The sequence below is a fragment of the Megascapheus bottae genome, chromosome 28 (genome assembly GCF_031878675.1).
Source record: "Megascapheus bottae isolate mThoBot1 chromosome 28, mThoBot2.hap1, whole genome shotgun sequence".
Classification (NCBI taxonomy): Eukaryota; Metazoa; Chordata; class Mammalia; order Rodentia; family Geomyidae; genus Megascapheus; species Megascapheus bottae.
Genome location: NC_143536.1, coordinates 8,175,736 through 8,199,159, shown reverse-complemented (window position 1 = coordinate 8,199,159; position 23,424 = coordinate 8,175,736). Strand labels below are relative to the sequence as shown.

At 47.2% G+C, this 23,424-nt stretch overlaps 1 protein-coding gene across 1 annotated transcript in view; it reads left to right on the top strand.

Moving 5' to 3' along the window:
• Gcn1 (GCN1 activator of EIF2AK4) overlaps positions 1-23,180 on the top strand; it is a 57,028-nt gene extending 33,848 nt beyond the window's left edge. The window contains exons 34-58 of the mRNA XM_090320244.1: positions 659-905; positions 1,548-1,669; positions 1,949-2,063; positions 3,152-3,331; positions 3,412-3,632; positions 5,837-5,905; positions 6,078-6,216; positions 6,305-6,501; positions 6,689-6,831; positions 9,463-9,580; positions 9,688-9,903; positions 10,259-10,423; positions 12,666-12,827; positions 13,059-13,151; positions 13,433-13,576; positions 13,679-13,948; positions 14,277-14,390; positions 14,738-14,968; positions 16,974-17,167; positions 17,294-17,408; positions 19,052-19,148; positions 19,505-19,653; positions 20,074-20,181; positions 21,816-22,034; positions 22,474-23,180. Of these exons, the coding sequence (XP_090176370.1) occupies positions 659-905; positions 1,548-1,669; positions 1,949-2,063; positions 3,152-3,331; positions 3,412-3,632; positions 5,837-5,905; positions 6,078-6,216; positions 6,305-6,501; positions 6,689-6,831; positions 9,463-9,580; positions 9,688-9,903; positions 10,259-10,423; positions 12,666-12,827; positions 13,059-13,151; positions 13,433-13,576; positions 13,679-13,948; positions 14,277-14,390; positions 14,738-14,968; positions 16,974-17,167; positions 17,294-17,408; positions 19,052-19,148; positions 19,505-19,653; positions 20,074-20,181; positions 21,816-22,034; positions 22,474-22,599 (3,954 nt within the window). The 3' untranslated portion in view covers positions 22,600-23,180. The remainder of the gene's footprint in view (positions 1-658; positions 906-1,547; positions 1,670-1,948; positions 2,064-3,151; positions 3,332-3,411; positions 3,633-5,836; positions 5,906-6,077; positions 6,217-6,304; positions 6,502-6,688; positions 6,832-9,462; positions 9,581-9,687; positions 9,904-10,258; positions 10,424-12,665; positions 12,828-13,058; positions 13,152-13,432; positions 13,577-13,678; positions 13,949-14,276; positions 14,391-14,737; positions 14,969-16,973; positions 17,168-17,293; positions 17,409-19,051; positions 19,149-19,504; positions 19,654-20,073; positions 20,182-21,815; positions 22,035-22,473) is intronic.
• The last annotated feature ends 244 nt before the right edge of the window (positions 23,181-23,424 follow it).

The window sequence follows — 23,424 nt, the reverse complement described above, 5'->3', positions numbered from 1 at the left end:
AGGATTACAGGCATGAGACACTGGCGCCCAGCTGTTTATTTATTTATTTATTTTTATTATTATAAAGGTGATATATAGAGGGCTTGCAATTTTGTAAGTCACATTCCTTTTTGGACAGTGTCACCCCTTTCCTCACTCCCAGTTTTCCCCTTCCATTTTCACTAACAAGTTATATAGTTCCTTTTCAACATAGTATCCAACAGATACCACTGCTACATGTGCTTACTCTTTGTCCCTCTTTTTCTGTGCCTCCTCTGACACTTCAAAATATACAAACCAATAAACAGGACAAAAAGGATCTTTTGTTTCCATTTTTCTGGAGTTCATTTTTATAAATTGTATTTTGTATGATCAGTTGTACAGAGGCATTGTGCTCATCTATTGAAACAGGCTGTTTTATGGAGGTAAAATAGCCCTTTCTAAATGGACCCAGCCTCAGTTTTCTGCTTAGACCAGGAGTGTTGCCATAGAGCCGATCTGATGCTGAAGTTGTGAATTGATTTTGCACTACTTGCCCTGATGGAGCACGTGTCACAATGAGGCTGTACAAAATATCTTCTCCATTGGCTGAGGCAGGCCTTGGAATAGCTAATGTGTGTGTAGTATAGGGCTGTAGGCTGTCACTGAACTTGCACTGATTAGTGGGCATCTTCCACAGGTCCAGGAGTCTGTGGCCAGCTGCTTACCCCCTCTTGTACCTGCCATCAAGGAGGATGCTGGAGGGATGATCCAGCGACTCATGCAGCAGTTGCTGGAGTCAGACAAATATGCGGAGCGGAAAGGTGCAGCCTACGGGTTGGCAGGCCTGGTGAAAGGCCTGGGTATCCTCTCCCTGAAGCAGCAGGAAATGATGGCAGCACTGACTGATGCCATTCAGGATAAGAAGAACTTCCGCAGGCGAGAGGGTGGGTATCTAAGCTTGTTGCTGCCAGCATAGGAAATCAGTGCCAGAGGAAGGAATCTGGCATTTCCTTCCCAGTTGGAGGGTGTGTGTGTGTGTGTGTGTGTGTTACAAAGATGAGAGTGGTAAGTGTATGATCCATCCCATCCTAGCCCTGTTGTTGCAGATTTGGTCTGGACTTTTTTTTTTCCCCTTGTGCTGCGGTTTAAGCCCAAGGCCATGCACACACTAGGCAGGCAAAACTTTCCTACTGTGCTCAGCCTTCTCTCTTTTATTTTGAGGAAAATTCTCCCTAAGTACCTAAGCTAGTCTCAGACTGGAGATTTCCTGCCTCAGCCTTTCCAATCTTGAGATTGATTACAGATGTACATCTCCATGCTTAGCACTGCCTTGGTCTTTCTGATTTCAAACTCCACAGCCCCCTTGCTGTAAGAGGCTTTGCCTTTGGTTGTTAGTGCTGAATAGCACCCAGCCCTCCTCTTCTCTGCTTTGCGGCACCCCTGCTTTGGGGGCTGACTGAGGCTGCTGCACTGTGTTCCCATTGGGAGGGAGGTGGTAGGAGGGTGCCCAGCCCCTCTGTTCATGTGGCAGCCCTGAGATGTTAGATTTTCCTGTTGTTGTCCCCCTCCCCCCACTTTCCCCACAGGAGCCCTGTTTGCCTTCGAGATGCTGTGCACAATGCTGGGGAAGCTGTTCGAGCCCTATGTGGTTCATGTGCTGCCCCATCTGCTGCTGTGCTTTGGGGACGGGAACCAGTATGTGCGTGAGGTAAGGCCCAAGCTACTTGGGAGAATTGCTGCTAGGGGTGTAGCTCAGCCAGGGGAGCCTCTGAGGTGGTGGGGACTCTTTCTCCCCTCACTTGGGGAGCTAGTTACTGGTATGGATCCCCTCTGGCTCTCTAGGTACTGCTTTGCAAATTGTGTTCTCAATGGAACCTGTGTGCTCTGGCATGGGGTCTGACACAGTGACCCCAGTATGTGTTGGTGACTTGATCACTATTGCTAGTGTCAGTGCTTGACCACTGAACACCTTCTCTCCTCCCTTGAGGCTGCAGATGACTGTGCCAAGGCAGTGATGAGTAACCTGAGCGCTCATGGGGTGAAGCTAGTGCTCCCTTCCTTACTGGCTGCCCTGGAGGAGGAATCATGGCGGACCAAAGCTGGTAAGGCTTTCTCAGCTTCCTGCTCTGGAAACTGTTCTCAGTGGGGATCCAGGTAACCACGGTTATAATCCTGTGGGCGTGGTCCAGTCCAGGGACAAGGCTGAGACTTCACATGCCATTAGGCAGCTTGGTCACTCGAAACTAGAACTAGTTTCTAGTATAAGCTGTAGCCCTAAAACACAGAACCTTATCCAAAAAATAACAAGAAGGGTAGGGCTAGGAGTTTGGCCCACTTGTACAGTGCTTGCCTAGCGTGCACAAAGACCCGGGTTCAATTCCTCAGTACCACATACATAGAAAAGAAAAAGCCAGAAGTGGAGCTGTGGTTTAAGTGGTAAGATCCAGCTTTGAGAAAGCCCAAGGACAGTGCTCAGGCTCTTGAGTTCAAGCCCCAGGACTGGCAATCAATCACTCAATAGGTAGTGGTTATGATTCAAGTGGTAGAATATCTGCCTTTAAAGCTCAAGGATCTAGGACTGGGAGCATGGTCTAGTGGTAGAGTGCTTGTCTAGCACGCATGAAGCCCTGGGTTTGATTCCCTGTACCACATATATAGAAAAAGCCAGAAGTAGTGCTGTTGCTCAAGTGGTAGCCTTGAGCGCTAGCCTTGAGAAAGCCCAAAGACAGTGCCCAGGCCCTGAGTTAAGCCCCAGGACTAGCAACAAAACAAAACAAAACAGCTCAAGGATCTAACATTGTCATAAATACATATTTGATATGTGTATACACATATATAATATATGATAATATATAAATGCACATGTAATATATAAAGTAAGTTTCCATATATGAATATTGATTTATAATATATAGTGATTAATGAGTTTCCTCACTCATGGCTATTTCACCTGAAGCCAGGGAAATTTAATGAATAGGCCTTGTGTCACTGCTAGGACTGTCTTGAACTTGTCTCCTCTTTTCCCTATACTACCTGTCCCTCACCTGGGATTCCACAGCTCAGAAACCTCAGGAGCCCTTTCCCCCTCCTCTGGGAATTGCTTGAGCACATCCGGTAGAGCAGTTTGTACAGGTGACTTGCTTGCCATTGTCCAGTGATGTAGTTCTGGCCGCATGTTTTCTGTCTACAGGGTCGGTGGAGTTGCTCGGAGCAATGGCATATTGTGCTCCCAAACAGCTATCATCCTGCCTACCCAACATTGTGCCCAAGCTCACAGAGGTGCTGACTGACTCCCATGTCAAAGTTCAGAAGGCTGGACAGCAGGCACTCAGGCAGATCGGCTCTGTCATCAGGAACCCAGAGATCCTGGGTATGCCTCTCTACTTTGGTTCTAGAGAATGGTGGGTTGGCTTCCTCCTAGGCATACACAAACCAGCCTTTCTCCTGTAGCCATTGCTCCTGTCCTGCTGGATGCTCTGACGGACCCATCGAGGAAGACCCAGAAGTGCCTGCAGACCCTGTTGGACACCAAATTTGTCCACTTCATTGATGCTCCATCCCTGGCCCTCATCATGCCCATTGTCCAGAGGGCCTTCCAGGATCGTTCTACTGACACTCGCAAGATGGCAGCACAGATTATTGGCAACATGTACTCCCTGACAGACCAGAAGGTAGTAGCCCAGCTGGGGCTAGGATGGACAGTTGGAGTGATGAAAATTTAGGGTGCAGAGTCCTACCCAGAGCAACATGGAGAGATGTGGGGACTTTCCTAATTATATTTGCAGAGAAAAATGAGTCATTTGGCGTATGAAGTAAAAGTCTGGCCCCTCTGAGAATCTTCCAGGGCATAGTGGCTCAAGTTTTTATTGGTTTAGTTCCCAGCTAAACCAATAGTCTATCCTAGTGGGCCTATTATAGATTGAGGCATTGTCTAGACTGCTGCCTTCTTGGGCCTTTCAGAGGAATATTGGGAAAACACCTGCAGTTTTCCCTTTGTAGAGTATCTTCTGGTCATGAGTATTTGCTCTGTGAGCTTCTTAAAGGAATTGAGTGTAGTTTGAGAGATTTGCTTTATTTTTCCCATGGACTTCCATGTGTGATTTCACTACTTTTTTTTTTTTTTTTTTGCCAGTCCTGGGCTTGAACTCAGGGCCTGACCAATGTCCTTGGACTTTCTCAAGGCTAGAGCTCTACCACTTGAGCCTCAGCACCACTTCTGGCTTTTTTGTATGTATGTGGAACCAAGGAATCGAACCCGGGTCTTCATGCATGCTAGACAAGCACTTTAACCACTAGGCCAAACTCCCGGCCCTTCACTGCATTCTTAATTTGAGTTATTCATTTTTTAAAATTATTGCCTAGTATAGGTTTTTGGAATCTTTGCTTCCAGAGACAGAAGATAAAGTTGGGCTGGACATAGTGACACATACTTGTAATCCCAGCACTGTGGAATCGGAAGGCAGCAGGATTGTTAGTTGAAGGCTGGATAAGGCTACATGGATTCATCTCAAAAAAGTAAAAGATTTTACCCATTGTCCTCCAACACTAGCAACATTAGAACAATTGCTTTTATTTTCTCAGTCCTGGACTTGAACTCAGGGCTTAGGCTCTGTCCTTGGGACTTTTGTTCAAAGCTAGCGCTCTTCCACTTACACATACCACTTCTGGCTTTTTCTGTGTATGTGGTACTAAGGAATCGAACTCAGGGTTTTGTGCATATAAGACTACTAGGCTATGCTCCCACCCCTACTTTTTTCTTTTCATGCTTGTACTGGGGTTTGAACTCAGGGAGTAGGAGCTGTCCCTTACATGTTTTGCTCAAGGCTGGCAATAGCACTTGAGTCACAACTCCACTTTTGGATTTTTTTTTTCTTTTTTGTCTGTTGTGGGGCTTGAACTCTGGGCCTGAGCACTGTCCCTGAACTCTTCAGCTCAAGGCTACCACCCTGCCTCGTGAGCCGCAGAATCACTTCCAGTTTTCTTGTGGTTAATTGGAAATTAAAGTCTTACCAACTTTAGTGCCCAGGCTGGATTTGAACCATGATCCTCAGATCTCAGCCTCCTGAGTAGCTAGGATTACAGGTATGACCCACCATACCCAGCTACACTTTTGGATTTTTGATGGTTAGAGATAAGAGCCTCACAGACATTTTTCTTTTCTTCAAACTGCTCATCAGATCTCAATCTCCTGAGTAGCTAGGATTATATAGGCATGAGCCATCAGCACCTGGCTAAAACAAATACTTGTAATATTTTTGACATTTCTGAATATTATTTCCCAAGTTTTAACAAGCTAATCATAAAACTTAGCTTTTAGTATGATGTAATGTCCCAACAACTTTCTATACCATAATTCATGTGATCTTATTTTTGGTCCTATAGTATGCAAATTTTTTTTTTTTTAACTTAAATGCTGCTGCAATAAATGTAGGCATTTTTTGATTTTCTATATTTACAGTAACTCCTTAAAGCCAAATGTTATATCAGGAGCTATACACATTTTGAGCTGAAGAAAGAGAAGATGAGTAAAATTATTATAGGAGAGTACCAGAAATACTTCCCTAACAACTTGAAAGTCTAACTAAGCAGGTTTTGCTTCCAAGAGACAGATAGGAGGAGTTAATTTTGGCTTGTAGCTGGTGACTCTGTTTGGCCTTTGAGGGTGGGGCCAGTGCCTTTAAGGGTGGGGCCAGAGCCTATAAGGCACTGGTGAGAAGCTCTCTGTCAGTGTCCCAGCTGTTCTGTGTACAGTGAGGTTCTTATGCTTGGGTCCTGCTCCTTGTCATCACAATGCTGAAGTCAGGGCCCACCACAGAACAGGAGCTAAAGAAAGCCAGAGCCAGACCTCTGCCTGAATCACTTCTTGTGTTTGCAGGACTTGGCTCCTTACCTGCCCAGTGTAACACCTGGCCTGAAGGCCTCACTTTTGGACCCTGTGCCTGAGGTGAGTGAAGAGTGGAGGGAAGCTCTATATTTTAGCCCCAGCAGTGAAAAACTAATCCCTGGGAATTCCCCAAAGTTGCTCTTGTGTTTATCAGGCAAAAAGGAAGGAGGCCAGTGGCCCCTCCCTGTTCCTGTATGGCATTCTTGATTTGCCTTTTTCACCTGCATCATAGGTGCGGACAGTGTCTGCAAAGGCTCTTGGGGCCATGGTGAAGGGCATGGGAGAATCATGTTTTGAGGACTTGTTGCCATGGCTGATGGAGACACTGACCTATGAGCAGAGCTCAGTGGATCGCTCAGGCGCTGCACAAGGTGAGGCTAGAGTAGGCACAGGGGCCAGATTGGTAATACCCTCGAGGGGTCTCTGCTCTAGGAGGTTCATTCTGTTCTTGTTTTACAGGGTTGGCTGAGGTCATGGCTGGCTTGGGAGTGGAGAAGTTAGAGAAGCTAATGCCAGAAATTGTGGCTACAGCCAGTAAAGTGGACATTGCGCCCCATGTTCGAGATGGCTACATCATGATGTTCAACTACTTGCCCATCACCTTTGGGGACAAATTCACCCCTTATGTGGGACCCATCATTCCCTGTATCCTCAAAGTAGGTACCAGTGACTGAGGAGGGAGGAAAGGAGAGGGTGTGTCACTGCTCCCTTGGGGAGGCAGAGCTCCCTTCTGAGGGCCAGGAGGCAGGAATTTCTGTCATAGCCTTCAGGGAGTCCCAGTTTCTCTTGGCCTGGGTGTGTAAGGGAAGACAGCCCAGCCCAACCAACTTTCCATATGCTTAGGCCCTGGCTGATGAAAACGAGTTTGTGCGAGACACTGCCCTGCGTGCAGGCCAGCGGGTCATCTCCATGTATGCTGAGACAGCCATCGCACTGCTGCTGCCCCAGCTGGAACAAGGCCTTTTTGATGACCTCTGGAGGATCCGGTGAGGACTTAGGACTAAACATCTATTGGGCCCAGGTTTTTTTTTTTTGTTTTTTTTTTTTTGTTTGTTTGTTTTTTTTTTGCCAGTCCTAGGCTTGAGCTCAGGGCCTGAGCACTGTCCTTGGACTTTCTCAAGGCTAGAGCTCTACCACTTGAGCCTCAGCACCACTTCCGGCTTTTTTCTATGTATGTGGTACCGAGGAATCGAACCCGGGTCTTCATGCATGCTAGGCAAGCACTTTAACCACTAGGCCAAACTCCCAGCCCTGGGCCCAGGTTTTACATTTTAGAAATTCTGGTTGCAAAATGAAAAGCAGAAAGTTTCCATGAATTCTCAACTTTTTCCAAACCCTTAATTTTAACCATTATGTCATCTCATTTTCTGTGGCAATGTCTTTTCTGATTCCTCTTTAAAATAGCTCTCTAAGCTGGGTGCCAGTGGCTTATGCCTGTAATCCTAGGTACTCAGGAGCCTGAGATCTTGGAACTGTTCTTCGAAGCCAGCCTGGGCAGAAAAGTCCATGAGACTCTTATCTCCAATAAACTACTCAGAAAAAGTCAGAAGTGGGGCCGGGAGTTTTGCCTAGTGGTAGTGTGCATGCCTAGCATGCATGAAGACCTGGGTTCCATTCCTCGGTACCACATACACACAGAAAAAAGCTGCAAGTGGTGCTGTGGCTCTGGTAGTAGAGCATTAGCCTTGAGAAAGCCCAAGGACAGTGTTGAGGCCCTGAGTTCAAGCCCCAGGATTGGCCAAAAAACAAAACAAAAAAACCCCCTAAAAGTTGGAAGTGGTGCTGGGGTTCAAGTAGTAGAGTCTTGAGTACAGTGAGGTTCAGGGAAGCACTGAGGCCCTGAGTTTAAGCCCTAGGACCAGCAAAAAAAAAAAAAAAGAAAGAAAGAAAATATCTCTATTTACTCCGATAGTTTCTACTAGGAATAAGTGTGAGGAATCTTTCTCATTGTAATTCCATTTCCAGGAATTCATTTGAAGACTAAATTTGGTCAGGTGTTTAGGGTTATATGCAGAAAATTATTTTAGCGTTGCTTATTATTTGAAAAATTGGAAGCTGCTTTGTAATATGGTAGTATATCCATACAGTGGGCATTTCCTTAGCTATTATGAAGGATAGGACAGGCTGCCCAGAAAGTTCCCTAACCTGTTGTTAACCAGACAAAGTAGGCCATGCAGTGTGACCCACTTCCCACATTGTGTGGCTTCATGGGTCTATGTGTAGTGTGAGGTGTACAGTGTCCGAGTGACGGCCTGAGTGGTTATTTGTGCACTCTATCTTCCCACCTTTCTCGAATTTTCAGTTTAAATGTGACTCACTTTTCTGGTTTATTGCTTTTAATTCTATAATCCTAACTACCTGGGAGGCTGAGACTAGGAGGGTTGTGGTTGTAAGGACAGCCTGGGCAGAAGAATTTCTTTTTTTTGTTTCTTTGTTTCTTTTTTTTCTTTTTTTCTTTTTCCAGTCCTGGGGCTTGAACTCAAGGCCTGGGCACTGTCATTGGGCTTTTTCCTCAAGGATAGCACTCTACCAATTGAGCCACAGCACAACTTATAGCTTTTTTTCTATGTATGTGGTACCGAGGAATGGAACATGGGTCTTCATGCATGCTAGGCAAGCACTTTACCTGGCCCCTGGCAGAATTCCTAAGACTACTTCCTTAACCCATAACTGGGTGCAGTGGTGTTTATGTGTTATCCTAAACTGCATGTTACACTTAGGTTGACAGAATTATACCTCCAGGCCTGCTCAGGCAGAAACATCCACAAGATTAGTCTCAGTGGAGGAAAGCTGAATGCAATAGTATGCACTTGCATTCTAGCAACAACTGGAAGCCTAAAATAGGCAGATCACAGTCCAGACGCATGCCCAGGCATGAAGCCAGATCTCATCTCAAAAATAATCAGTAATGCTGAGTGTTAGTGGGTCCTGTCTGTAATCCTAACTACTCTGGAAGCTCAGACCTGGAGGACTGAAGGTTCAAAGCCATCCAAGGAAGAAAAATCTGAGGTTCTGTCTCCCAATTAACTAGTAAAATAGTGGAATAGAGCATGGATTAGAAACACTCTCTCACACATACAAATATTATAATAGTCAACAACAACAACAAAATTGGATCTATAGGGGGCTGGGAGTTTGGCCTAGTGGTAGGGTGCTTGCCTAGCATGCACGAAGACCCAGGTTTGATTCGTTGGCACCACATACATAGAAAAAGCCAGAAGCGGTGCTGTGGCTCAAGTGGTAGAGCTCTAGCCTTGAGAAAGCCCAAGGACAGTGCTCAGGCCCTGAGTTCAAGGCCCAGGACTGGTTAAAAAAAAACAAGTTTAATGGTAGAGTGCTTGCCTAACAAGTACAAGGCCCTGAATTCAAACTCTAGTACCTGAAGTTTTACAAAATAGTCTTGTACTTTTCCCTGGGCTGGTCTTAAACTACAATCCTTCTATTTATATTTCCTTTGTAGCACAGGACTATAGATAATGTGCCAATACATCTGGCTTGTTCTTTGATAGAGTCTTAGGTGTCTTTTTCCTTTGGTTGGCTTTAAACTACAAGCCTTCTATCTGCTTCCTGAATAGCTGGGTTACAGATATGACAACTGTTCTTAACCTCCTTCTCAGGTTTAGCTCTGTTCAACTCCTTGGGGACCTCCTATTCCACATCTCAGGGGTTACCGGGAAGATGACCACAGAAACTGCCTCTGAGGATGATAACTTTGGAACTGCCCAGTCAAACAAGGTGGGTGCCTGGCACTGGTTTTCCTCCCATAGCTGGTGGGAAGGGTAGGCCTGGTACTCATGCAAATGCTTTATTCTGTGTTCTCCCTCCCCTTCTGTGTGCTGCAGGCAATCATCACTGCCCTGGGGGTTGATCGGCGGAACCGGGTGCTGGCAGGGCTCTATATGGGCCGCTCAGACACCCAGTTGGTGGTGCGGCAGGCCTCGCTGCATGTGTGGAAGATTGTTGTCTCCAATACTCCCCGCACCTTGCGAGAGATCCTGCCAACTCTCTTTGGGCTCCTTCTGGGTTTCCTGGCCAGTACTTGTGCAGATAAGAGAACGGTAAGTTTCTTGGGCCTGACTTTGCCCTAGCAGCCATCATTGCCTCTTTTAGCTCCTTTTAGTGCCCAGTCAACCTCAGAGATAGTTGGGTTTTCTTTTCCGAGCAGGGTCTTCAAATAATAGCTCATGATCCTTCTGCCTCAGCCTCCCTAGTACTGGGTCACAATCTTGTGTCACCACATCTGGCCTAAAGATAGTTTCCTTTTGCAGTGTGTTTTTAGGATCTCAAGGGCTCTTTGGGGATGAAAGCATTTGGGAAGCTATGTTAATGACTTAGATAAAAGCCTGTGAGTTGTCCTCTGGGTGGCCTTGGGTTTCCAGGAAGTCGATGTCCTGACTTAATCTCTGCTGACAGATTGCAGCAAGAACACTGGGTGATCTTGTCCGGAAGCTTGGAGAAAAAATCCTTCCTGAGATCATCCCCATTCTTGAGGAAGGCCTGAGATCTCAGAAGAGCGATGAAAGGCAGGGTGTGTGCATCGGGCTGAGTGAGATCATGAAATCCACCAGTCGAGACGCTGTGAGTATTCTTCATGGGCCCCTGAGGTAGTGCACCTGCAGGTGCCTGGTCACAGGCCGGGGGACGGTCACGAGGGTCACGAGGCCTCATCTGGAAGGAGCTACTAGTAGCAGGATGCTGGCTTAGCCTAACTCGAATTGTTTCCTTCTTTTATTTTGTATTTCTTTTTTAAAACTTAATTCTATTCTTTTATTGTCGGGGTAATGTATAGAGGGGTTACAGTTATATTCACCAGATAGTAGGCGTATTACTTCTCACACATTGATACTCCTCATATTTTTGTCCTCATTTCCCTCTCCCCACCCCCCTCCCTTATTTTTTATTTTTTGTCAGTCCTGGGGCTTGAACTCAGGGCCTGAGCACTGTCCTTAGGCTTTCTCAAAGCTAGGGCTCTACCACTTGAGCCATAGCACCATTTCCAGCTTTTTCTTTTTCTTTTTTTGCCAGTCCTGGGCTTGGGCTCAGGGCTTGAGCACTGTCCTTGGACTTTCCCAAGGCTAGCACTCTACCACTTGAGCCTCAGCACCACTTCCGGCTTTTTTTTTTTTTTTTTGCTATGTATGTGGTACCGAGGAATGGAACCCAAGTCTTCGTGCATGCTAGGCAAGCATTCTACCACTAGGCCAAACTCCCAGCCCCCTTTTTTATAATTTTTTTTTTTTTTTTTTTTTTTCCAGTCCTGGGCTTGAGCTCAGGGCCTGAGCACTGTCCTTGGACTTTCTCGAGGCTAGAGCTATACCACTTGAGCCTCAGCACCACTTCTGGCTTTTTTCTATGTACCGAGGAATCGAACCCAGGTCTTCGTGCATGCTAGGCAAGCACTTTAACTACTAGGCCAAACTCCATTTCCAGCTTTTTCTATGTTTATATGGTACCAAGCGATTGAACCAAGGTCTTCGTACATGTTAGACAAGCACTCTACCACTAGGCAACACTCCCGGCCCCTTGAATTGCTTCCTTCTTAAGTTTTGCTACAGATATTACAACTAAGGGGCTTTCTGAAGTGGCCTTTGGAAACTAAGATAACTACTCCTGAGTATGCTGTCCCATTAGGTTGTCTACAATTAGGTTAAGAAGTGTGGTGCCTCTTTAATGGGAAAGGGGGTGTGTGCTCGAGGGAGGCAGAGAGTGCCTGGGAACAAGAGGATTGCACACTCATTCTTAGAAGAAGAGGTTAAGTACTAGTGGGTGGAAATGTATTGTCTGGCATACAGTTTCCATAGTAGCAGCATTCAAAAGGTTTGGAGTACTTGATTGTTAAGATTTGACTTGACTTTCTAAAGTCATTGATACTCAAAACACGGCTAGGGTGTAGGTAGCAGTGCATGTGGGCTTTCCTGTATGATGATGTAGACAGGATTAAAGTTAGAGGTGAAGGCAGTAGCCAGTTGCTTCACCTGAGCATCTTAATTGGGTTTACTGGATTCCCCCTCCCCCTTGTGTGTGTCTCTGTAGGTCTTACATTAGATCTTTCACATGTACATCAGGCAACGAATCCAAAGATTCTATCATCCAAGAAAGTTGTGAATACTTGAGTAGTTACTAAGTCCTCTAGAGCCTGAATCATGTCTGCTACGTCCATGGCTCAGTGGTGTGGCTGCCTAGAATTCAGAGTGAGTTTTACTGTGGTGAACTTAGTTACCCAGGAAACAGCCATCACCAGGCTACTTAGAAACACCAAAATTTCATACAGGAGTAGTATTTGCATTTTGAGGCTCAAAGGAATTTTCCAAGAGAATGAGCAAAAGGAAGTCTAGGGAGACAGGTAGATCCTTCAGGCCTTGCTGTAAAAGGGGTTTAGGAGTTTCTGTAAAGATAGGAAAAATATGGTCCAGGAGCATAGCCTAGTAGTAGAGTGCTTTCCTAGCATGCATGAAGTCCTGGGTTTGATTCCTCAGTGCCACATATACCAAAAAAAAAAAAGAAAAGAAAAAAAGAAAAAGTCAGAAGTGTCCCTGTGGCTGAAAAGGCAGAGTGCTAGCCTTGAGCAAAGTGGTTGAGTTTAAGCCCCAAGACCGACCCAAAAAAAAAAAAAAAGTGGAAGAACCTGGTTGGAACTCTCAATTGTTAAGTCTAGGTGAGAGAGATTCATATGTTCTCTTTTTCTCTGTTTTTGTATTTTAGTATTTTTATAGTATAGAGTTAACAGAAAAGTCCAGCAAAGGAATTAATGTCTGTGTTAGAACCCCTGGCCTGTTGCTTCTGCTTGCTCTAGGTCTTTTCTGTGCTTGTACTGTTGCAGGTGTTGTATTTCTCTGAGTCCCTAGTGCCCACAGCAAGGAAGGCTTTGTGTGACCCCTTGGAGGAGGTCCGAGAGGCGGCGGCTAAGACCTTCGAGCAGCTACACTCCACCATTGGCCATCAGGCTCTGGAGGACATCCTCCCGTTCTTGTTGAAGCAGCTGGTAGGTGGATCTGCCACACAGTGTGTCTTCTACTATCTCTGTAGCAGCCTAGGCAGTTGGAATGTGGGCCTTCCAGGGGAGGGTGGGGGCGAGGATGTGCATCAAGATTGGCCTTGGCTTTCTGCTTCTCCTTGGGAGGTAAGTGGAGGAGGCAGTTGGTGGTGGTTGATTCAGACAGCAGAGGTGTATAGGAGCCAGCTCCTCAGTGTTGTCTGCCATGTTCCTCTGCAGGATGATGATGAGGTGTCTGAATTTGCCCTGGACGGTCTAAAGCAAGTTATGGCCATTAAGAGTCGTGTAGTGCTGCCCTACCTCGTCCCCAAGGTAAATCCTAATACACAGCAAACTTCCAGGCCCTGAAGCCACACAGTCCTTCCTGGGCCTGCAATGAAGAGTGTTTCTAAACATGGATGTGGGGGGAAGACTGTTGGTGGGTGTAGTGCAGATGGGAAAGTACCCCTTATTCTCCGAGATGCACTGGTGCAGGCCCTTGGCTCTGAGCAGGGGGCAGGGGCTCTCCTGCCCACCCTTCTCTTCCTAGTGCTAGGCCTGGCACTGAGCAGGTGCAGTCTTCATCAAGGTGATGTTGTTCATCATCCCATCAGCTGACAACGCCACCTGTCAATACCCGGGTGCTGGCTTTCCTTTCGTCCGTGGCTGGTGATGCGCTCACTCGTCATCTTGGTGTGATCCTTCCTGCGGTCATGCTGGCCCTGAAGGAGAAGCTGGGGACTCCAGAGGAGCAGCTGGTACGGGGTGGCGGGGGCTGGCCATTCCCATTGATTTCTAGCAGCCACCCCATCCTGCCCTGAGCACCCCTGCTCAGCGCACATGTCCCTTGTGGTTTCTAGGAGATGGCCAATTGTCAGGCCGTGATCCTTTCCGTAGAGGATGACACTGGCCACCGGATTATCATTGAGGATCTGTTAGAAGCCACACGTAGCCCTGAGGTGGGCATGAGGCAGGCAGCAGCCATCATCCTCAACATCTACTGCTCTCGCTCCAAAGCTGACTACACCAGCCACCTGCGGAGCCTGGTCTCAGGCCTGATCCGCCTCTTCAATGACTCTAGCCCCGTGGTTCTGGAGGAGAGCTGGGATGCACTAAATGCCATCACCAAGGTGAGAGGACTACTGACTCCAGAACTAGTTCTTCACTGGAGAAGATTCCAGATAGTTTGATTTTTGTTTGGTAATTTCAGGGTTTATTTGCATGTTGGTTCAGTCTGACCTCATGAAATCAAACTCTTCTCACCCGAGCCTCCCAAGTATTGGGACTGCAGGCATGTGCCACCATGCCATGCCATGCCAGACTAGATTCTGATAGGAATCCTCCATGTTCCTGTCATTCAGCTTCTACATGGATCTTATCTCCTACCTACACCCTCCCCTCTACTGTTGAGAAGGAGGTTGTATCTTATTGCTGCTGCTTTTCCCTGGATTCCCACAGAAGCTGGATGCAGGCAACCAGCTGGCGCTGATTGAAGAACTGCATAAGGAAATCCGGCTCATAGGCAATGAGAGCAAAGGCGAGCATGTGCCTGGCTTCTGCCTCCCAAAGAAGGTAAACCAGGAGCAGCAGTAGAGCATCCATTTTAAGTGCTCTTAAGCATCTGCACAGGCTATACATTTTCCATGGTGGCAATCGAGGCCAAGGTAGAGACCACTTTTAGTTTAGGCTGTGGAGGCAACCTCCACCTGCCAGAGCAGGTGGGTCATGAGAGGTAGTAGCAGATACCTGTGTGTGATGATAGACCTGGTGGGGCCTTTATCCTCTTGTCACCTCCAAACAGCACCTAAGGTTCAGGCTACTTCATCATCTCATGTAGTTGGAAAAAAGGATAGCTATGCAGAGTGCTTCATTTTGGGTAGGAGCTTTGCAAATGTACTCAGCTGTGGTTCTCTTGTTAGGGGGTAACCTCTATCCTGCCAGTGTTGCGGGAAGGAGTCCTTACTGGCAGCCCCGAGCAAAAAGAGGAAGCAGCCAAAGCTTTAGGCTTGGTGATCCGCCTGACCTCAGCTGATGCCCTGAGGCCCTCTGTGGTCAGCATCACTGGCCCTCTGATTCGCATCCTGGGGGACCGGTTCAGCTGGAACGTGAAGGCAGCTTTGCTTGAGACACTCAGCCTCTTGCTGGCCAAGGTAAGAAACAGATGAGCTTGTTCTGGTGGTGTGTTCCAATTGTAGAGATGGGCTATCTGCAGGAGACCCTACGAGGCATACTGGGGCATGCTAATAATCATTTCAAAGAAGCATTAGTTTTTTTTTTTTTTTGGTGGGTCTTTAAGGTTTGAACTTGGCCTGGGCGCTGTCCTGAGCTCTTCAGCTCAAGGCTACCACCCTACCCTCGAACCAAGCCCCACTTCCTGTTTTCTAGAGGTTAATTGGAGATGAGAGTCTCAGGTTCTTTTGTGCCCAGGCTGGCTTTGAACCTTAATCCTCATATCTCAGCCTTCTGAGTAGCTAAGATTATAGGTGTGAGCCACTTCTCCTGGCCAAAGAAAAAATTAGGAGCTGTATCAGAATAAAGAAAACAGTTTAACAATGCTTTAGCTCTTCATTACAGCTTTATAAAGGAAGATATATAAGAATCTGATGAGAGGATGAAAAGCAAGTCCAAGAGCTACTGAAATGACTTCACTATTGCCAAAAGTAAAAGCAAAGATCCAAAGTAGTGACCATTTTGGATGTCTTACAATAACTGAACTCCTTGGACTTAAAAAAAAAAAAAAAGCAGTTGGGTGCAGTGGCTCACGCCTGTAATCTCAGGAGGCTGAGATCTGAGGATCACAGTTCAAAGCCAGCACAGGCACTAAAGTCCGTGAGACTCTTATCTCCAATTGGCCACCAGAAAACCAGAAGTGTCACTGTGATTCAAGGGGTAGGGCCATAGCCTTGAGCTGAAGAGCTCAAGGCCAATGCTCAGATTCAGAGTTCAAGTCGCACAACTGACCCCCCCCCCAAAAAAAAAAAAAAATAAAGTGCAAAGAGAGCCAAGACTAATGTGTGTTTTGCCAATCTTGGAGTTTGAACTCGGGGCCTGAGCACTGTCCCTGAGCTTCTTTTGCTCAAAGCTTCTGGCCTTTTCTGTGATACTGAAGAATCGACCCAGGGCTTGGAGCATGCAAGGCAAGCACCCTACCACTAAGCCACATTCTCAGCCCAAGATTATTGACCTTTTTTTTTTTTTTTTAAAAAAAGGAGGGTGGTCAGGAGCATGGCCCAGTAGTGAGTGCTTGCCTAGCATGCACAAAGACCTGGTCTACATCCCTGGGTACCACATACATTGAAAAAGCCGGAAGTGGTACTGTGGCTCAAGTGATGGAGCTCTAGCCTTGACAAAGTCCAAGGACAGTGTTCAGGCTCTGAGTTTAAGCCCCGGGGTGGGGGGGGGGGGACATGAAGTTTGGAAATGGGTACAAGCTTAAGGTTTGTAGCTTTTTCCTTCTGAAGTAAGTGTGGGGAACAAATGAGATTAGAAGCCTCGTGTTGTAGAAAATTGAGTCCTTTTAAAACAACTTATACCTTGTCCTCACCTTCCATCTTGCACTGCTCCGTTTTTCTCCTAGATGTTTAGGAGGTTACCGATGATAGAAGGTTTCACTGAGTGCTCCTCTACACAAGCTCCAAACCCACCTGAGTCCAGTATTCCCTGACTAGCTTGGGCTTTGACCCTCCTGTTCTCATCTGCATTTTATAAAAAGTGTGCCTGATTTTTGTTGTTTAATATTTCAGTCATGCACAGGAGGAAGTCTTGAAGGTCATTCATACTCTGTAGGCTTACTCTCCTGAGAATACTGCACAGTGTGCATTCGTTCTCTAGATGGTGCCTTTTGTTACACAGCTAGTCCACGGCTGATCACCGCTTTCTTTTCTACTACTTAATGGATTCAGAGAAGAAGATCTTGAATTGCTACCCTTGTAAACAGTGCTCCAATAAGCTATGCCTTAAATAGCTAGGGCTGTAAGACGGCACCCTCTGACAACGGCTGCCACTTCCACCACCTCTTCCACCTCCCAGTGTGATGAAGGAGACTGAGCAAAATCCGTGCATGTGGAGTCAGTGTGTAAGAGCTTACTTAGCTCGTGGTGGTAATTATTTGCTTTCATGCCTCAGTAGACTTTTGGGTATGTGTTTCTCCTATAGGTTGGGATTGCCCTGAAGCCCTTTCTACCCCAGCTGCAGACTACTTTCACCAAAGCCTTGCAGGACTCCAACCGGGGCGTGCGCCTGAAAGCCGCTGATGCCCTGGGGAAGCTTATTTCCATCCACATAAAGGTAGACCCTCTCTTCACAGAACTGCTCAATGGAATTCGTATCATGGAGGACCCAGGTGTCAGGTGAGGGGCTGCTGTGGGAGTGACATGGCCTTTAGGAGGGCAGGCAGCTGCTCTGGCTGCATCTGTGTATGAAGAAGGGAATGGTGGTGGAGACCCAGGGGTTAAGTGAGTATGCTGGTTTTGTAGGGATACCATGCTGCAGGCCCTGAGGTTTGTGATTCAGGGAGCAGGTGCCAAAGTGGATGCTGTCATAAGGAAAAACATTGTCTCGCTTCTGCTGAACATGCTGGGACATGATGAGGTACGCAGCGGGTGGATGGCTGAGCTGGGGGCTCCATCGCTTCCCTGTCTCCTTTCTTTCGGTTGGCTTCTCAGTCATGGTGGATGGAATTTGATTCAGCTGCCAACTGGTAAGGAGCAATCATTTCTGCACTTGCGTCACTCTGTGGTTTACCAGGAGTTGCTCCGGCTGTGAGGAGTCAGGCAGTACTAGTTGTACTTTTGTTTCAGTTGTTTAGGGGGGTGCTGAGGGCTGGGTCTTGTGCATGCTAACACAAACTCTTTGCTGCTGAGCCCCCAGCACAATGACCTGTTTTTTTTTTTTTTTCGTGTTTGAGCAGGCACTAGGGCTTGATCTTGGGGCCTATGGGCTGTCCCTTAGTATTTTTGCTCAAAACTGGCACTCTACCAATTGAGTCACAACTCTACTTCTGGCTTCTTACTGGTTGGATAGAAATAAAAGTCTGCTCAGTATGGCTTTGAACCCTCATCCTCAGATCTCAGCCATGAGAGTAGCTAAGAGGCATGAGCCACTGTTGGCTGGTTTAGTCCTTGGTTTTTTGAGATGAGGTCTTGCTGTGTAGCCTCTGTTGTCCTCAAACTTGGGATCATCCTGCTTTAGCCACCCTAGAGCTGAGATGATAGTTATGTGCCACCATATACAACATGTATGGTTTTATACTTCCTGGGGCCAGTCAGCATTGTTAACTGCTGTATTAATCATAGTTCTGCAGTCTGATGTTGATCCTCAGCTACCTGCTCTATAGCTGGTACCTCAGCTGCTCTCTGGGTACAGGTGGGAGCATCTGTCCTCTTTGTCTCACGGTGTGCCAGGGCTTTTTATAGGGTCATGCATGGTGCAAGCAAAAGTTAAAGAAATTTTCTAGGATATGGAAACAATAGCTTTAGATTGTGTGACTGTTGTTCTTAATGTACTGTGTCATTTCTCTTCTGTTTTCTTTTGCCCTTATGGTTAATCTCATATTGTTACTGTTCAAAAAAAGAAAGAAAAGAAAAAAGAAATTTGCATTTTACCTCAGTGGAGGTTAAAATAGTTTACACTGGAGAGAGTGGGTGTCCGAACACCTTTCCCCATCTTCCTTAAGTTGAACAGTGGTTTCCATGTGACTGCCTAAGACCAACCCAAATCATCTAGGTGGCAGCGGGTCAGTGGGGACACTACACCTGGCAGGGATGAGGCACACAGCTGCTGAGAGCGGGTTCTTGTAGCCGGCTTCCCAGGTGGCTGTGGACAGGTGGTTCCCCTTTCTGTGCTGGGGTCTTTCCCAGCTGTGCCCCTTCTGTCTCTTAGGGCTGTTAATAGTAACTGAGATACTAAATGAGAAACATTCAGACTTCCTGTGAAGAAAGGTGCTATGTAAATACTGTTATTATTGCTATTGTGGTGATGATTACCATATGCACACACGCTGGAGTTTCTATAATTAAGAAAAGTGCTGGGTGTGTAATTTTTAACTCTCTACCAAGTGGTAATTGTCAAGAATGACAGTCCCAAGCTGGTGCTGGGAACACAAGTGCCTCAAGTAAGGGGGGCTTTACAGTTCCTGCCCTCCTTCCTGGCTCCATGTTGTTTTGTGCCTTCATCTTCAGGGGGCTTCTGGGATTGGCCACACCCTCCTTTAATCACTCATGTCCTTCTGGCAGGACAATACTCGGATCTCCTCAGCTGGCTGTCTGGGGGAGCTGTGTGCCTTTTTGGCAGAAGAGGAGCTCAACACTGTCCTTCAGCAGTGTTTGCTAGGTAGGTCTCCCTCCAGGAGCTTGGGCCCTTTGCCCCAGGGGAGACATGCCCTATCATTTTTCCCTCTACCTTAAAGGATCTTGTATGCCCTGGACTCTTCTTTCCATGTGAATCTAGCTGATGAAATAATTCAAGTGTCCAGTGCCCCAGGGCCCTGAGTTTCACTGCTCTAAGAATAGCTGCCAGTTGGATGTGGTTAGTGAAAGATCTCCCCAACATTTTGGGGCAGACACTTTGCCATGGAAGCAGGAAGGTTCACAGTGTGGCTGGCATTTTCACAGTGCCCCAAGTCTGTACCCTAGTCTTAGTGGGGTTTAGATGTGGGTGGACTTCATGGATTGTGTTCTTCCACGCAGCTGACGTGTCTGGAGTTGACTGGATGGTTCGGCATGGGCGAAGCCTGGCACTCTCTGTGGCTGTTAATGTGGCTTCCAGCAGACTGTGTGCAGGCAGATACAGCAGTGAAGTCCAGGACATGATCCTCAGCAATGCTGTGGCAGACAGGGTAAGGCCTTCCATGCCGCCTGGCCATCCTCCCTTCCTCCAGCCAGACCTCTGCAGCTATTGACTTCAGCAAGTCTTGCGTGCGGACAGTTCCCAATTGGGCATTCAGATCATGGCACTGGTTTTACTTTGCTGGGTAACTTTCTGGGCCCCAAGATAGTGCGTGCTCCTTATGAGATTTACTTTTGTCATCCAAACCATGCCATATTTGGGTCAGAAGATCTCTGATTCTTGTTCCTGTGAACTAGTGGCTTGACTACCAGAGCAGCTGTCTGATTGTGAAGAGCTGGTGTGAAGCATCGTTGTGAAGTAGTGTGGGAAGAGACGGGTGGTCAAGGGTCCTGGAAGTCCCTGGGGAAGGGATCTCATGTGTCCCCAAGGAGGGTTGCCGGTGTCTGTCTAGCGCTTTTTTCCTCTGTAGATCCCCATTGCGGTGAGTGGAGTCCGGGGCATGGGCTTCCTGATGAAGCACCACATCGAAACAGGAGGTGGTCAGTTACCCCCCAAACTCTCCAGCCTGTTCCTTAAGGTGAGTGTGGTGCACACAGCTGGCTTGGGGAAGGTCTCTGGACACTTGAGAACGGAAGCAAAAGTATTTATGTCTGTTGTTCTTAGGCTAAGTGTCCAACTTAGTACTATTCTAGGGTTTTTTGTTGTTGTTGTTTTTGCCAGTCCTGGAACTTGAACTCTGAGCTGGGCCACTGTCCATGAGCTTCTTCTGTTCAAAACTAGTGACTGTTACTTGAGCCATAGCACTGCTTCTGGCTTTTCTGAGGTTTTTTTTGTTAGTCCTGGGCTTGAGCTCAGGGCCTGAACACTATTCTTGGACTTTCTCAAGGCTAGAGCTCTACCACTTGAGCCTCAGCACCATTTCCGGCTTTTTTTTTTTTTCTATGTATGTGGTACTGAGGAATCGAACCTGGGTCTTCATGTATGCTAGGCAAGTACTCTACCACTAGGCCAAACTCCCGGCCTTTTCTGAGTATTTTATTGGAGATAAAGAGTCTCACGGACTATTCTGCCCTGGCTGGCTTCAAACCATTTTAATGGAGTGGAACCATGGTTTAAATTTTGCCTCTATGACTAGTTCCTAGGCAGTTTCAGTGCTGCCATGTTTGGGCCTGGCTGGCTCTGGATAAAGAGGTCCTAACTCCCTCTACTGATACCCAGTTTCTGACTGAAAGTTTCCAGGGCTCTGATAAGATGGAGTATGTGAGCTGGGCACTGGTAGATCAGGCTTACAATCCTATTACTTAGGAGGCTGAGATCTGATGATAGCAATTCGAAGCCAGTCCTGATAAGAAAGTCCCATGAGGGCCAGGAGTTTGGCCTAGTGGTAGAGTGCTTGCCTAGCATACACGAAGACCCGGGTTCGATTCCTCGGTACCACATACATAGCAAAAAGCCAGAAGTGGTGCTGAGGCTCAAGTGGTAGAGCTCTAGCCTTGAGAAAGGCCAAGGACAGTGCTCAAGCCCTGAGCTCAAGCCCAGGACTGGCAAAAAAAAAAAAAAAAAAAAAAGGTCCCATGAAACTCTTTAATAAACTACTTAGAAAAAGCCACAAGTGGCACTATGGCTCAAGTGGTAGAGCACTAGCCTTGAGTACCAAGAGGCTCAGAGATAGTTCCAGACCTTGAGTTCAAGCCCCAAGACCAGCAAAGAAAAAAAAAAAAAAAAGATGGGGTCTGTGTGTTCTGGCATTAGTCTGCATTTACTGGTGTTTATTTACTGAGGACCCCCTGTATGCTCTGCTGGGTGAGATACTGAAGAGGTGGAAATGAACGAGGCAGACAAGCTCCCTGGGGCTAAAAAGGAAGGTCCTGATTCAAGGGAGACATTTGAAGGATAAGAAGGAACGGGGGTGAGAATCCCTGTGCCAGTAGTGCCGTAAGCTGGAGCAGAGGCCTAGGCAGGGAGAAGCATGGCTTGTTTGGGGAAGCGAGAACTGTGTGTGGGCCAGGAATGGTAAGTCCAATAAAGAATGGCACCAGATGAGGTGGAGGAGGTAAACAGGCTGAATCACACCATCATACCACCCTCCCAGGGGAGGGACAATCTGAGCAAGGATCAGTGGGGTCAGTGTCTGGTGAAGGGAGTGTGGGGGTGGGAATCTGAGCTTCTGTGAGAGGCAGATTATTATAGCCATCTTTGCTCCTCTTACAGTGTCTTCAGAACCCATCCAGTGACATCAGGCTGGTAGCTGAGAAGATGATCTGGTGGGCAAACAAGGACCCACTGCCTCCCTTGGAGCCCCAGGCTATCAAGCCCCTCTTGAAGGCTCTTCTCGACAATACCAAGGATAAGAATACTGTTGTGAGGGCCTACAGTGATCAGGCCATTGTGAACCTGCTCAAGATGAGGCAGGGAGAGGAGCTGTTTCAGGTGGGAGCCTGGGCCTAAAATGCCTTGCATGCTGTCTTATAGGTCTTCTGCTTTGTACTACTTAAGACCCATTTGCCTCTGCCACCACAAATATCAGGAGCAGACTCGGGTGACTGGCCTGCCACCCGAAAATACAGCGCTGGTGGTTTTCAAGAGCATACACCACAAATCCCATCAGAGCTGCCCTCTTGAAGCCAGAACCCTGAGTTCTTTCCCTGGCAGCCCATAATGCAGTAAAAACTGCAACCCAGGCTCTCTCAGCTTAGGACAGGCAGGGTGAGCATTTTCCTAAGTTGTCCCTGGCTCCGTCTGCTTCCCATATTTTTGCCAGTTTCCATCTCTGTGGCTCTTACTTTGCAGTTAGCCTCCATCTTTGTGTTGATCTGAGTTTGCGGTGTGTTTTCTGACTTAATCTTCTTCTGCTCATCCTTCCTCACAGTCCCTCTCCAAGATCCTGGATGTGGCCAGCTTAGAGGCACTGAATGAGTGCAACCGAAGGTCCCTGAAGAAGCTGGCTGGCCAGGCCGACTCCACAGAGCAGGTGGATGACACCATTCTGACGTGACGTGCTGGACCTGGGCCTGCTGTGTCCACTCGGCTCCACACCTTTGTTCACTGTTTTCATTTTTGAAAATGTTTGTTCCAGTGGGGAGCGTAGAAGATGGTGTTCCCGGAAAATATTTTAATATAGCAACTGACCACACAGCCAAAGCCTTAAAATCAAATCACACACAACTGAAAATTGCCTCTTCCATCTCCACCCTTTTCTTTGGAGAAGAGAAGGACAAGCACATGTAGAAGCCTCATCGAATGGCAGCCTAGGGCCAGTTGGCCAGCTCAGCACAGCTGGGTGTAGGACAAGGAGGGCCACAATTCAGGTTCCTCTTCTCCTATGCTTGAACTCTGGGTCAAGAGCTGGCACTACCAACCGTTGCCTAGATTCTGAATAGGGGCACAGAACTGCAGAGTTCTGGTGTGGTGTGTCTTGGCTTGGCTTTTCAGTTTTGTGGGGCCTGATTGAATCTGACCGGTGAAGTGAAAGGGATAATCAACCAACTCTAGCAGTTCCAAGTGGGGGGGTGGGGGCGTGTAGGTTTACGTGCAGGCTGTTTGAAGGAGGAAAGTTTAATAAAGGCTTTGATTTAATCTTGAAAGAAGCAGATTTTTTTTTAATCACCTTCACACATCCATTAAATATGAAGCCATGAAGCTTCCTACATTAAGAGTAAGAAAAAGCAGCACTCAGGTTTCTGGGTGTTTTTTTTTTTTTTTTTGCCAGGCTTCAGCTTAGGGCATGAGCACTATCCTTGGGCTTTCTCAAGGCTAGAGCTCTACCACTTGAGCCATAGCACCATTTCCAGCTTTTTCTATGTATGTGGTACTGAGGAAT